Here is a 15,715-nt window from a genome sequence, read left to right as displayed (position 1 = left end):
CAATGTTGCAGCGCCCATCCACAATCTACTGGTAGATCGCGATAGATGGGTTGCTGATCCCTGCCGACCAGAAAGTCAGTGCACAGACAGCATAATAAACCAAAAAACCACCAGTGAGAAAAAAATGAATCAGGTTATTGTCGCACATACACTGAGGTAAATGAGTCTTGGGGTATGTGCACACGATAACGACCATTACGTCTGAAATTAAAGGAGCTGTTTTCAGGAGAAAACAGCTCTTGCATTTCAGACATAATTGCTCGTACTCGCGTTTTGCGAGGCGTCAATTACGGGCGTAATTTGGAGCTGTTCTTCATTGGATTCAATGAAAAACGGCTCAAATTACGCCCCAAGAAGTGTCCTGCACTTCTTTGCCGAGGCAGTCATTTTACGCGTCATCTTTTGACAGCGACGCGTAAAATTAAAGGTCGTCGGCACAGTACGTTGGCAAACCCATTGAAAGCAATGGGCAGATGTTTGCCGACGTATTGAAGCCGTCTTTTCGGACGTAATTCGTAAAACGCCTCGTTTACGTCTGAAAATAGGTCGTGTGAACCCAGCCTTAGTGTAGGGGGCCTTTAACTCTTTAACCCCTTCCCGCCGCAGCCAATTTTTAGATTTTCATTTTTTACTCCCCACATTCCAAAACCCATAACTTTTTTATTTTTCCGTCTATATAGCTCTATGAGGGCTTGATTGTTGCGGGAGTGTTCGTTTTTCATGGCACCATTTATTGTACCATATAATGTAATAAGTAACGGGAATAATATTCTTTGTGGGGTGGAAAATTAGAAAAACAGCGATTCCTTCATTGTTTTTTGCACTTAGTTTTTATGTTGCTTACCGTGCAATTAAAACGATATGTTAACTTTATTATAAGGACAAAACTGAATGTAAATAATAAAATTTATTTTGTGTCGCCAAATTCTGAGAGCCATAACTTTTTTATTTTTCAGTCAATTGAGTGGTAAGAGGGCTGATTGTTTGTGGGACAAGCTATAGATTTTAATGATACCATTTTGGGGAACATGCAAGTTTTTGGTCACTTTTTATTCAATATTTTGTGAGATGAGGTGACCAAAAAATAGCGATTCTGGCGGTTGTTTTTTTACGACTTTCACTATGCGTGTTAAATAATGTTATATTGTAATAGTTCAGACTTTTACGGACGCGGTGATACCAATTATGTTTATTTTCTAATTACAATGATTTATAGGGTTAAAATGGGGAAAGGTGTGTTTTTTGAACTTTTAATATTGTTTTGCAGTATATCGAGTTTCTGACAGGCCTCCGGCAGAGCTTGATAAGAGTACAAAGATGGCAAACTCAGGCTTCCATGCCAAACATTGGCACCCCGCGATCACGTCACGGAGGAGTTGATAGGCTGTCAGAGGGGGACGCCCCCTCTTTCTAACGCTTTAGATAACTCGGCCACTATAGACCACAGCATCTAAAGGGTCAAACAAGTGGGATACCGTGTGTTGTATGGAGGGGACTCGGCCTGTAAGCCCGCTCCATACTTCTCCTACCCGGATATGATGTGGATATACGCCATGTGTAATGTATATATATAATGTACCAGGGAGTTGTGAGACCATATACTATTATAAAGCACGCCTCGTAGAAAGGTGAATGTCAAATATTAACTTTATTTGCTTTCAACTTAGAGCAAGGCATTCTCTGCTGTCAGTCAGTGTATGCTATTAGTAACGTGTGAGATTACCTGCAGGTATTCAGCTACGTCAGATGTCACTTGACTGTGTTCTAGCTTGCCCCACCCATTATACCAGGTTACACTATTGGAAGTTGCCTTTCGAGTTTTACTTGACAGGATATGACAGGTGCCTGAATACAAGATCAGATCTCTATTTTTTCTCTGAATTCCGAGCTCTTTTTAAAGGATATCGTATAACACTGGATGGATTTTGCTAACTAGCGCTAGTCAGAAAATCAGATACAACAATGAGTAAGATCACCAAGCTTTTCAAGACTTCTGGATCCTCTTCAAAAAGTCATAAGGGGGGCCCGAGTCCTCAGGAAGCCCTCTTCAGACTCAGAGAAACTGAGGTAATGTTAACCAAAAAACAAGAGTACTTGGAAAAGAAAATTGAACTAGAGCTGGCTACGGCAAGGAAACACGGAACGAAGGACAAGAGGGGTAAGTGGTGAGGACATTGCTGAACCCTAACGTGTCAGAGGACTCTTCTCTGCTAATAAATAATTTACACTTAGATAAAAAAGTCTTCTATTCTTTACATGAAATCTAACAATACATTCCAAGTACAGCTCCTCAGCAAATTATACTTTCTTTCGTCCAATAGTTTATATTGTGTTTAAAACTAGGCCAATGCCTCCTAAAACAACATATGAACTTACAAAATTCTCACCTATAAAAAAAAAATGTTAAAATATTGATACAGCTATATTCTCCCAAAGGTTGTTACCAAGCTTTCACGGACTCCTGAATAACATTTATTAATTTAGTTATCCCTAGTTAGGCAGATGTACTGTGATATGTATCACTGCATAATTAGGAATGACCATTCAGGAATCTGGGAAAGTTGGGTAATAACTCTTCCGTGTTATAATGGCAGCCCTTGTTGGTTGTCATCTGTGTTTTATAAAAAGTTGAACGAAGAGGACTCATATCAGAAGTTTTCATACGGTTCCATTAGATAATAGAAATGTTCCTCATGAAAACATAGGGTTTAGTATACCAGAAGATTTCTCAGAAAACAGCAGTCTTAGGTTATGTTCACACGCAGTGGTTTCAGACGTAATTCGGGCCGTTTGCGCCTTGAATTACGCCTGAAAAAACGGCTCCATTATGCCTCCAAACATCTGTCCATTGCTTGCAATGGGATTTACGGTATTCTGTTCCCACGAGGCTTAATTTTACGAGTCGCTGTCAAAATACGGCACGTAAAAAGACGCTCGCGAAAAAGAAGTGCCGGACACTTCTTGGGCCGTTTTTGGAGCCGTTTTTCATTGACTCCATTGAAAAACAGCTCCAATAACGGCCGTAAAATACGTCGCGAAAAACGCAAGTTGTTACAAAAATGTCTGAAAATCAGGAGCTGTTTTCGCTTGAAAACCGCTCTGTATTTTCAGACGTTTTTGAGTTTGCATGTGAACATACCCTAACGATCCAGGTCTATTCTTATCCCCAGCAGGAAAGGCGTGACTTGTTTTCCTTCTATTACGACTATGTGATTATAGACATTCATATCACAGTAATGCTTCGCTTCATAATTTCTGCTGGGAGAAACACCGGCCTTCAATGTCAATTTTCTAAGTTGTTCGATTTGTGAATGTCTTCTACTGAATTATTGATGGACGTAATTTGCTATAGAAGAGAATTGGGAAGTGAAATAGTATCTTGGAGTAAGAGAACTGATGTTTTGTCTTGATAGGTGGAAACACAAAACCACTGAAAGATACTAATCCTGATGAGCAAAGGGTATCCCTGTCATTGTACTCATTGGTGTAAAGCTTACCTCCAGTCATGACCTGCCTAAGTAGAGTCGTGTGTTAGTGCACCTTCCCTTATCCCTACCAATCCCTTCACCCCCACCTTTAGGAAAAGACACGTGACACCGAGGTTGGATGTGAAATGGCCACAGCAGCCGTTTTATTAATTTCACAGTTTTAAAACCAAATTAAATCCGAAACATTCGGATAACTAATTAGGAATCCACCAGAGAATTCCTCCTAATAATTCACATGACCCAACATGGGTCAGAATCATAAATAACAATTTAACGTTAACATTAGACCGAGCAGGGGCAGTCCTTGAAGCCATTTTAGATATTCCTTTTTTACACACCTCGAGTTAGCCATCTGCAAACCACCAATTACCTCCAGCCGTAAACCAGCTCGGAGGCACCACTGACCTCTGCAGATGGCTCCAACCACCAGAAGTCCACTCCAAGGGGATAACACCCGATGAAGCCTTCAAGTGCTATACCGACCACTAGAAGTCCACTTCAAAGGGATAACACCCGATGAAGCCTTCGAGTGATATACCTTCCACCAGAAGACCACTTCAAAGGGATAACACCCGATGAAGTCTTCAACCATGTACCTTTTTTGGGGGACGCATACCCCCGATGCGACCCCCCCACCAATTTTGTACTGACTGGCCTCAAGGACTCCCCCCGCCAGCTGCCATGACACCAGGACCTACTCCGAATGAAAAGAAAAAAAAAAAAAAAACATGTTAAATAAGCACACAATAAAATTGCCACACTCATAAACAGAATTAATAAAGACCACAAGGGATAACACCAAATGGGAGGGAGGGTGGGAGCTTACTTGTGTGAGTGTTACTTCTCCCGCTGCTTCCGGCTCACTGCCGAAAAACAGCGGGAAGCTCCGTAACGGCCCCCTAACTCCTCCCTGTCCCTCCTCCACCTCTAACTTTCCCTACGAAGTTAACCCTTTCCCTCCTAGGGCTGTCATGGAGGCTTCCCTCCTAAGCCCTGCAGGCTGCGTCCAGCCTCGTCTTGACCTGCCTAAGTAGAGTCGTGTGTTAGTGCACCTTCCCTTATCCCTACCAATCCCTTCACCCCCACCTTTAGGAAAAGACACGTGACACCGAGGTTGGATGTGAAATGGCCACAGCAGCCGTTTTATTAATTTCACAGTTTTAAAACCAAATTAAATCCGAAACATTCGGATAACTAATTAGGAATCCACCAGAGAATTCCTCCTAATAATTCACATGACCCAACATGGGTCAGAATCATAAATAACAATTTAACGTTAACATTAGACCGAGCAGGGGCAGTCCTTGAAGCCATTTTAGATATTCCTTTTTTACACACCTCGAGTTAGCCATCTGCAAACCACCAATTACCTCCAGCCGTAAACCAGCTCGGAGGCACCACTGACCTCTGCAGATGGCTCCAACCACCAGAAGTCCACTCCAAGGGGATAACACCCGATGAAGCCTTCAAGTGCTATACCGACCACTAGAAGTCCACTTCAAAGGGATAACACCCGATGAAGCCTTCGAGTGATATACCTTCCACCAGAAGACCACTTCAAAGGGATAACACCCGATGAAGTCTTCAACCATGTACCTTTTTTGGGGGACGCATACCCCCGATGCGACCCCCCCACCAATTTTGTACTGACTGGCCTCAAGGACTCCCCCCGCCACAGCGAAACAGGCCTTGACCACCTTAAGCCTGTGAGTTCCGCCACACCACCACCGCCCTTTCAATTCCTTCTGCTATTGCCAAGCTCCACAGATCAATCCCAACCTCGGTCAAATGAACCCCATCGCTCCTCCAGTAGTTCCCCACTCCTGACTCCAAGTCCCTGTGCCGAACACAAATGCCCCCGTTTTTGGCTACAAATCGGGACACCGCGCGATTAACCTTAATGCGAGCCTTATTGACTCTTTCCACTGACCTAGCCAGCCGCCAATGTTTTCTTGGGACAATGTCCGACCACACAATTACCAACCTGGGATAAGAAACCCACAAACACAACATATCGTGTTTAATATCCCGCACCAACTCACGAAAAGGGCGGACACCCAAATCGTTCCCACCCACGTGCAAGACCAAGATCTCCGGGACCCTATCAAGCCGGGCATATGTCTGGAATTCCGCTAACACCCTACTCCACGACATACCTCTAAATCCCAGCCAATGCAAAACCGCATCCTGTCGCGGAATGCGCAACTGGCGACCGTCCGGGCGGACGTCCGCCCTCAAAGCCCCCCAATGCACGTAAGAGTGGCCCAGCAACCACACCAAACACGGAGGCGGATCTGAAACGGAAAAGCAAGTTAAATACCACCACACAAAACATTCTTATAAGTGCAAACGGCAAAACTCATAACAGATGGGGGCGGACATAAGACCTAAATCTGTTGGACTCCCAACGACCGATGCGCCGCACCCCCTCATCATCCAACCCCCAGCGCCCTGCTTCCGTTGCTGCGCCAATCCTGAAGGAATGAGATGAGTACGCGTCCGCCGCAACACCGACCGCCGCCAAGCATTTTTTGAATACAGCTCTAAATTGAAATCTAGACAAAAATAACCCGTCCTCGTGACATAGCAATGGCAACTCCGGAGACCCCACTTGTGGCTTAAAACCCTGCCTGCACGCCACCGGGCACATAGCCGAACCCGGGAGAGCGAACAACACTATCAGCTTCCCCTTTCCTAATTGGTCAGTCTTTGACCGACGCAACCATACCTCCAACCGATCTGTATATAGGCTCACGTCTCTCAGTCTCAACCCCCCAGCTTGCTTGGTACTCGGCGAAACCAACTCGCCGATTCTAAATGCCCCAAAGAACGCCAAAGAAAAAGCTAACCGAAACAACCTCATCTCGGCCGAAGAACGACAGACCGATGCTAATGATCCGCCCAAAGAGCTCAGCAGAGAAAACGACACAGGCCTTCTACGATCCGCCTCGACCCTACCTCGGCGCAAACCCTTCAAAGCCTGCCCCACTAAGAATTCCTTAGACACATCCCTAAAGCCCCGTAACTTGAAACCAAACGCCACCGCCGACATGAAACGGTTAACCTTTGCCAATGAAAACCCCGCCTCCCAGGCGTCCCCTAACCAGTACAAAAGTGCCACCAACCTGTCTCTATCCGTGTTGACATCACCCAACTCTCTTACCCACTCCTCCCACTGCCTCCAGCAAGCAGAATAAGCACTCCACGTTGAGCGCGCCAAAGACCTTTTCACCAATCGTTCTACGGGACCGAGACCAGATCCCAAAGATGTTCCGGGCAGACCAAACCGAGACGTTCCGCTCCCGGTGCCAATTGCCGAAACCGGTCCCACTGCGAGCGAGAAAGAGCATCAGCGATACAATTCCGTACCCCCGGCACGTGCACCGCCACCACCCACGCGTTCAATGACAAGCACACCAACACTAAATGTCGCAACAACTGAATTACCGGAGGAGAGGACGCCGTGATGTTGTTAATGGCCAGCACCACCCCCATGTTGTCGCAGTAAAAACGAACCTTCTTATCCCTGAGCCTGTCCCCCCAGATGGTCGCCGCAACCACGATGGGGAACAGCTCGAGCAGGGCCAGATTCCGCGTGAGTCCACTGGACACCCAGCTAGCCGGCCATTGACCCGCGCACCACGGACCCCCCCCATAAGCTCCAAAACCGCCCGCTCCAGCTGCATCCGTAAAAATATTCAAATCACTCGTATCCTGCGCTGGAGCCATCCATAGCGACCGACCGTTATACTGGCCCAAGAAGTCATCCCATACCTGCAAATCAGCCCGATGCTCCTCCTTGAGCCGTACGAAGTGATGTGCCGCACGCACTCCCGCCGTAGCCGCCGCCAACCGTCTACCGAACACCCTCCCCATTGGCATAATCCGGCAGGCGAAATTCAACTTCCCCAGCAACGACTGAATCTCCCGCAGCGTAATTTTTTTTAACTTGCAAGCCCGACGTACCTCCTGACTCAAAGCCCCCAACTTATCCATCGGAAGACGACACTCCATAGCCACCGAATCTATCTCAATTCCCAAAAAACAAATCGTCGTTACCGGGCCCTCAGTCTTTTCTGGCGCCAAAGGGATCCCAAAATCCCTCGCAACCTTCTGCAGTGCGTGAAGCAGATTACCGCAAACGGGCAAACCCCCCGGGCCGACGCACAAGAAATCGTCTAAGTAATGTATCAACGAATCGACCCCGGCTACACCCTTCGTCACCCACTCCACGAAGCTACTAAAAGCCTCGAAGTACGCGCAAGAAAGGGAACACCCCATCGGAAGGCACCGATCCACGTAAAAAGCCCCATTCCAAAAACAACCCAACAGCCGTTGGCTTTCTGGATGAACTGGCAACAACCTGAACGCCGCCTCGATGTCGGTTTTTGCGAGCAGCGCGCCTGGACCCGCAGCACGAACTAACCCCACCGCTTTATCGAATGAGGTATACACTACGGAGCACAACTCATGATCAATCCCGTCATTTACCGACAAACCCTTGGGAAACGATAAGTGCTGAATCAACCGGAATTTTTGGGGCTCGCGCTTTGGAACAATACCCAATGGGGACACGACTAAATCCTTTATTGGCGGATCAATAAAAGGCCCCGCCATGCGGCCTAACGAAACTTCTTTAAACAACTTTTTTGACACGACCTCAGCATGCAAGTAGGCCGATTTAAGGTTCCTCCGCGTAACCGGGACCTCATAAGGAGGCGGAGGAATAATAAAACCAACACTAAACCCTTCGTAAAGCAACTTCGCCGCAGCCCTATCCGGATACTCATTTAGATAGGGGGCCATCCTTTCCACCCTCACCGGTGACAACCCCTTGACCAGCCGAGGAGGACTGGTTCCCTGACCTCTTTTTTCGCATACATTTTGCCGCCCCATGGGATGCACCATTACACTCCGAACACACGTGCTTGAACTTGCACGTGGCCCCAAACTTACACTGGCCATCGTTGAATTGCCAGCAGAATCCCAACTTTGCCCCACCGCCCTGTCCGACCTGACTGGACTGGCCCCCTTGGCCAACGCTCCCGGGAAAGGGCTGCCTAACCGGAGCCGTGACCCTTAACCAGAGAGCAATATCCTTCTGGTCCCACTGAATCGCCGGCCGAACCGCTTTTCGCTGACGGAATTGCTCATCGTATCTGAGCCAAGCCTGCCCCCCGTACACCCGATGAGCCTCCCCAATGGCGTCAAAATAACAAAACAACGCCGAACAATTTTCCGGCGCCTTTTCTCCTATTACACTGGCTAAGATGGCGAACGCCTGCGACCAATTAACGAACGTCTGCGGGATAAGCCTATACCGCCGACGCTCCTCCTCGTCCTTCTTGCTCTCATCCCGCTTGCTCCTATCCAAATTGAATTTAGCAAGCGGCAGAAGAGAAAAAAATCTCAACGTATTCGTCCTTCCAAATACGCTCACGCACCTCCTGCTTTAAGTGCGCCCCCAACGGACCTTCAAAGCAAACATACACCTCCCCGCGAGCACGATCATCAATACGCACCCGATCGCCGTCTTTTTGGGCCTCGGTCTGTACCGACACCGCGACCGCCTCCGTAGCCGCCATTACGGGACGCGCCTGTAACAGTCCCACTTCCCTGGGGCCTTCCCAAACTACCGCCGGGGACACCTCCGTAACTACTGGCGCCGCCGCCCTATCTAGACGCCCGACCAGCTCCCGCAAGCAACCCACCAAGTCCGCTAGACCCGCGCCGTCGCGCCCGCCCGCGCCACTACCGGCCACCGATGCGACGCTAGCAGCCCCCCTGCCGACACCCGACATAAAAATCGCTGGATACGACAAAGATGGAGTTATGCACTCACCGGGCTGCACAGGCGCTGTGTTCCCGTCAGCCGGACCATCCTGCCCTCGCCGATACACGTCTATTTCACCGTCTTCCAGCTCCTCTCTCGCCGACGACTGGCCATCCCACCGACATCTCCGAACCGGGGATGATGACGCGCTGGCAGATGGGCCGGCAACCTGCCGCCCGACCGCTGGGATCCAAACTTCCGACCGGACCTGTTGCCTCGACGTCGCTGCAGGTCTAGGCGTCCGTCTCGACGATCCTGATGAAGCCTGCCCCCTGGCCGGAGCATCACCAGGCGGGGCGGCCGTAACCAGTCTTCCCGATCTTGCATCTGATGGGGGGGGGGGGTGACAGGGAGCCCGGCCTGCGACTCCCTGAGAACCGCCGGACCCCGTCGCGGCCTGGGATTCCTGCCAGGACGCAGGGCCTGGGAAGGGACGGTCCTCCCAGCTGCCTGGCCTGCAGCGTCCATATTAGGGCTCCCCCTGCGACGCCGTGTCCGCGGGACCACCTCAGGGCTGAGGCGTTCTGGAGGTCGGGACCGCCGGGAGCGACGGGCAGACCCGGCCTGAGTCGCCGTCACCCCCGGCGACGCTCTCTGCCTCCTCTGAGCAGGAGCGGGTGTTGTAGACTCCCCCCCCGCCGCCATATTACTGCCAGGAAGGGGGCCGGGGGAGGGGAGCCTGTCCCCCACTGCAACAGACCTCATATGCCGTGCCTGACGTGGCGAATCGGCGTCGGGGATCATTGTAAGTGCAGCCACGGTCTCCTCCAACCAACCGGGACCGTGGTGCACAGCAGCGGCACGCAGCCGCGCAAGAATCTCAGCCTCAGACATGCAGTACAGAGCGGGGCAACGGGAGCTTACTTGTGTGAGTGTTACTTCTCCCGCTGCTTCCGGCTCACTGCCGAAAAACAGCGGGAAGCTCCGTAACGGCCCCCTAACTCCTCCCTGTCCCTCCTCCACCTCTAACTTTCCCTACGAAGTTAACCCTTTCCCTCCTAGGGCTGTCATGGAGGCTTCCCTCCTAAGCCCTGCAGGCTGCGTCCAGCCTCGTCTAACCCGAAAGTTCAGGATTGGGTGCAGGTGATTTCATTGTCCCCTCCTCCCCCTAAGTCATACTCCCGCAGGTCCAGAATGCAGAGATGTGGGCTGCTGTATGAAGGGCCCTCAGACTAGAGACCTTTTGAGGCAGTTTTTGAGTCTGCAGGACTGATATGGATGAATGCAGATAGTCATTAGCAAGTTTCTTTAAAGGGGTTACCTCCTGAGATGGCGCTTATAGCTATAAAATTCCCCCGCAGCAAAAATGTTGTGGTTTAAGTGCCCATTTTAACTTCGGTTGTCTACGAGCTGCAGTGGATGTGTACAATTATCATACAGGGTACACTTTTTAGCAGTGCCCCGAACAGGATTTTGAGGGGCCGATCATTGATTGCATGTTGGCTTGTTTCTCTCTTTTTTTGTTGAGGATGTCTGTCCTGGTGACAGACTCCCTTTAAAAAGGGCTTCATTTATAAGCAATAAACTTAGGCCTCATGCACACAGCAGGACGGGCAGCTGCATGTGTGTTATATAAAAATCCTGAAAATTTATTTTCATTATGATTGTGTTTCCATGGACTCCAGATCATATGCATATAAAAACAAAATAAGTGAATACAGAACTATTCTGTCCCGTTATTATGGCATAATTACTGGAAGAGACAATTGGTTTTAGAGGCTTTTAATTAAAATGGAGATCAGTTGTGCAGTCAAGCTGCCTCAATAATTTGGAGTATGAATTCCTCTACATCTGGAATAGCCAGCTGCAGATGAGACAGTTTCCTACAAAAAACACCATGAAGACAAAAAAACACCTACTGTAAGTAACAATACGAGAAGGTTATTAAAAAGTGCCAGTCAGGGAATGGATACACGAAACTTCACAAGTCACTGAATATACCTTCAAGTACAAAGACACCCCCTGTCCATATGCCCTAATACATTTAAATATATAGCCGACAGCTCCCCCAGTCAAAATTAGCTGTTGCCCAGGGTGTGCTGATCGCCGAGGTGACTTCAATCAGAAAAGGGGCTGTCTTTGTGAAAGAGGTTGTCGTTGTAAAAGGGGTTGTCGTCGTGTTGCACTTGTCTGTTCCTAGAGTCCCCCTTTCTAGCTATCGGTAAGATGACAGGTTACATCGTAATCTCGCGAGATTACGCTTGCCTTGCTGTAAATATCACAGAGACGCTTAACCCATTACCCAATAGCGACCCTGGCATTTAAATTGTTAGAAAGAGTGGGGCGAAACCCCACTAACAGCCCATCACCCCCACCCCCAATCACGGGGTGCCAAAGGTTGTTATGGCAGCCGGGAGGCCTAATGCCACATATATGAACCACAAGCCAGGGTGGACTGACCATTAAGGAAGTGCATGGGTGTCAATGTCTAGTGGGGACCTTCAACCCCTTGGCCAATTAGATGAAAATGGAAGTGCAGGGTCTGCAGAAAAAAGAAAAGCAATGCAAGTGATAAGTGCTCCTCAAATACTTTTCATTAGTCCAAATCAAGTGTACTATGGTTATAGTGGACGGTACAAGGCCCATGACCTTTAGTACCCGAGGGCCTAGATCACTCAGTCCAGCCCTGACGACAATGCTAATATATCTGCATCACTGCTGTGCAAACTACTCCTATGTATGGGAAATGTTATAAAAGGGACAGCTAGTCAGAATGGCCCTCACTGCAGATAGTTAGTGGGGCACAGCTATCCCAGGCTTTATCAAATTTTATGACAATTAAAAAGTCATTAAGGGGCAGTCTGTATTTTATGTTAATTACTCATTTTTAATGAATATATGTATTTCCTCAGCAGATTTGCCTTTTAATATTGTTCTTTACTCACATGTCTATACTGTTAAGTCATCATCTGAGTCGATTTTACAGAATACTTAACTAGTGAAATCATATTTGTTGCTCTTACTTCATAAAATGTAATTTGCTTTCATAAATATCCATGATTAGGTAAGAAGAAAAACGACTCACCGATTGTATAAAAAGTAGACGCCATTATTCTTTTGAAGTTAATATATATGGCCAGCGAGACCGTCACCTTCAAAAAAAATTTACGCTTCACATCCTCTGACGGTTTTTCAAGCCCCTGCAAGGGCGTTCTGCACTATCATCATTTACTTTTCTTCCATTTACTTCAGGATCAGGGACTAAGGGGACTAGACCAACCCCTGAAATCAACCCCATAACATTATCCCTCCTCCACCACCAAACGTTACAGTTGGCATAATGCAGGCAGGCAGGTAACGTTCTCCTGGCATTTGCCAAACCAAGACTTGTCCATCAGAAAACTACACTTATTTTCACTGCAATCCATATACCGTATTTTTCGGACTATAAGACGCACCTGACCATAAGACAGAAGATAGGAAAATAATTATTTGTTTCACCACATTCTGAGAACCATAATAAAATTTTAATCGATTGAGCGGTGTGAGGGATTATTTTTTGCCGGGACAAGCTGTAGTTTTATTGGCACCATTTATTGGTACATACGACTTTTTTTATTTCATTTTTTAAGCTCTAAGGTGACAAAAAAACTATTTTGATGTTTTCAATTTTTAAACTCGGCAAGTTACGCTGTTTCAGTAACTCCACATGTAATCAAGTGGCCGGGAGAGAACAGAAAGCTAGAATGGGGTTTAGGGGGCCCCGTTCTAGAGATAGGTGCGTGTCCCAGAGGTGGGACCCGCATCTACCTGACATTTATAACATATCCTGTGGATATGTCATAAATGTACTTCATAGAAAAACCCCTATAAATGCCGCAGTCACTATTGACCACAGCATTTAACTATTTAAAGGGGTTTGCCATAAAACACATCTATCCCCTATACACATTATAGTGGCTACAATTGGGGTAGCTGGGGGTCCGACCGCTGGGACCCCCCCAGCGATAAGGAGAACAGAGGACCGAAAGTCACCCAGAGCACTACATGAGAAGCTTGGACTTCTGGGTTCTGTGTTCGGCTAATTTGTTCTGCAGCTCCATAGAGATCAATGGAGAGCTGCTCGCGCATGCGCAGAAGAATCCCATTCATCTCTATGGAGCTGCCAGACACAGAACGCAGAAGTCGAAGCGTCTCATGCAGCGCTCTTCGTGACTTTCGGTACCCGTTCTCCTTATCACATGTATCCCTATCTACGGATAGGGGATACATGTGTTTTATGGCACAACACTTTTAAACGGCCAGGAACAGAATCACTGATCCTGGCCATTAGAGCAGCGTGTCCGCTGTAAAACACAGCTGACCCCTGCAGTGTATGGAGCGGGCTCAGCGCGTGAGCCCGCTCCATACATCACCCCCCCTACATGATGTGCCGGCACGTCATGGGTCGGGAAGGGGTTAAGTAATGAAGCGGTCAGACTGTGGAATATAAGACACAGGGATTTTTTATCAAGATTTATTCTAGCTAAAACTGAGTCTTATAGTCCGAGAAACACGGTATATGTAATATAATTAGGGATATTTATCATTACTGGTGCAAAGAAAGAGTGGAACAGTTGCACAATAAATGTTTTTTTTCCCTGAGTCTCAAGTCCAATCTTTTTATCTGCGTTTGATTAATAACCCCTATGAACACCTTTCATACGAGACTTGTACTGTGGTGGTGTTGTTGTTGCAGGTGTTGCCAGAAAGTGTGCTGGGAAATATTACTGTGGCCAGGTATAATAGCTCAGCAGTCACACCCTGAGTCTGTATAATATAGACACGACCAATCCGTCTACTTTCAAAAAAACATTAAGATTAGTTATAGGAAAATGATCGTACTATATATGAGTGCAAAAGTAATGTTTTATATTAGACAATAAAAAGACTTCTACTACTAGTTGCAGCTACATTGGCCTATACTTTGTAGTCTGTCTCATTTGGACAACCCTATATAGGACTGTCGGAAGCTTTCGGCCAGAAGCTGATCAGCTGCTTGTAGGCATAGTATTTCTGCTTGTTTTCCCTATAAAGCATGACATATGCGCCCAAGATAATCCATGCTATCCCTTGTTTACATGCAACATCCTCAATGCCAAAAGATGGGCTGGAAACTCAGCTTTAGAAGGATATCTCCTCCATTTTTTTTATTGTCCTCAGTTAATTTTATAAATACACCCCCCATGCGCCATGCATGGTGCTTATACGCTACCCCTTTATAAAGTGGAGGTGGAGAAAGCACACGGACTTTATAGCTGCTAAAATGTTACCCCGCTGCAGTCAGGGCAGGGTGCCTTGTGAGGTAAAGGCCTCACTGCGCTGCATGGATAGTGAAACCCTGAGTGGAGAATTTAATTTCCTCACGCCTGCGCTCCTCTGTAACCTAAATTGTACTGTACGTATGTATTAGGGAATTGATATAAATTGATATAAATTCGGTACCCTAATAATGTAAGTGAAGGTTAACCAAATGTGATACCTAAAGTAGAAGTTAAACATTTAAAAAAAGAAAAGGGGCACAGAGAGCGGTGAGGAAGCCTATAGCTGTTCTTTATCCCGGGTATGTTCACACACTAGACTAAAAACGTCTCAAAATACGGAGCTGTTTTCAAGGGAAAACATCTCCTGATTTTCAGACGTTTTTGAAGCCTCTTGTGATTTACGCGGCGTTTTTTGCAGTGTTTTTTTACGGCTGTTTTTGGAGCTTTTTTCAATAGAGTCTATGAAAAACAGCTCCAAAAACGTCCCAAGAAGTGTTCTGCACTTCTTTTTCTAATGCGTTTTTTTACTCGGTCGTTTTTCAAAATGGCTGCATAAAAAAAACGGCCCATCAGAACAGAATGCCGTTTTTCCCATTGATTTTAATGGGCAGATGTTTGGAAGCGTTCTGCTTTCGACTTTTCGGCCGTTTTTCAGGCGTTTACGGCCCGAAAAACAGCCAAAAACACTCTGTGTGAACATATCCTCACCGTACTTATACAAAATGGCCTAAAGAACACGTGACTATAGTAATAGTAAACAGATGAATCACAAAAATGAAAATGCTATATGTCATCGTCTTATTACACGAGAGATACTTAGTAAAGTTTAATCCAGTGATGTTGCAACCAGATTGCAGCGCTGTCATAATACATATTTGCTCTCTTCCTACAATTGTATACAATTATTGTATATCTGTCAAGTCTTATCTGATAGGTGGAATGTATTTTGTCTCCTCAGCCGCTTTACAAGCATTGAAGAGAAAGAAGAGATTGGAGCAGCATTTAACACAGATAGATGGGACACTGTCCACCATTGAGTTCCAGAGAGAAGCTCTTGAGAATTCCCACACCAACACAGAGGTTTTGAAAAACATGGGTTATGCTGCCAAAGCCATGAAAACAGTCCACAAAAACATGTAAGTGATGTACAA

At 47.0% G+C, this 15,715-nt stretch overlaps 1 protein-coding gene across 3 annotated transcripts in view; it reads left to right on the top strand.

Annotated features, from left to right (window-relative positions):
* The first annotated feature begins 1,962 nt into the window (after positions 1 to 1,962).
* The window catches only part of CHMP4C (charged multivesicular body protein 4C), a 34,669-nt gene continuing 20,916 nt past the window's right edge, over positions 1,963 to 15,715 (top strand). For all 3 annotated transcript variants that reach the window (XM_075828135.1, XM_075828136.1, XM_075828134.1), the window contains exons 1-2: positions 1,963 to 2,158; positions 15,523 to 15,700. In XM_075828135.1, coding sequence (XP_075684250.1) covers positions 1,963 to 2,158; positions 15,523 to 15,700 — 374 coding nt within the window. The remainder of the gene's footprint in view (positions 2,159 to 15,522; positions 15,701 to 15,715) is intronic.

Source organism: Rhinoderma darwinii, chromosome 5, assembly GCF_050947455.1.
Source record: "Rhinoderma darwinii isolate aRhiDar2 chromosome 5, aRhiDar2.hap1, whole genome shotgun sequence".
NCBI lineage: Eukaryota > Metazoa > Chordata > Amphibia > Anura > Rhinodermatidae > Rhinoderma > Rhinoderma darwinii.
Note: the sequence above shows the minus strand (reverse complement) of the source record. Positions and strands in the feature narration are given on the sequence as shown.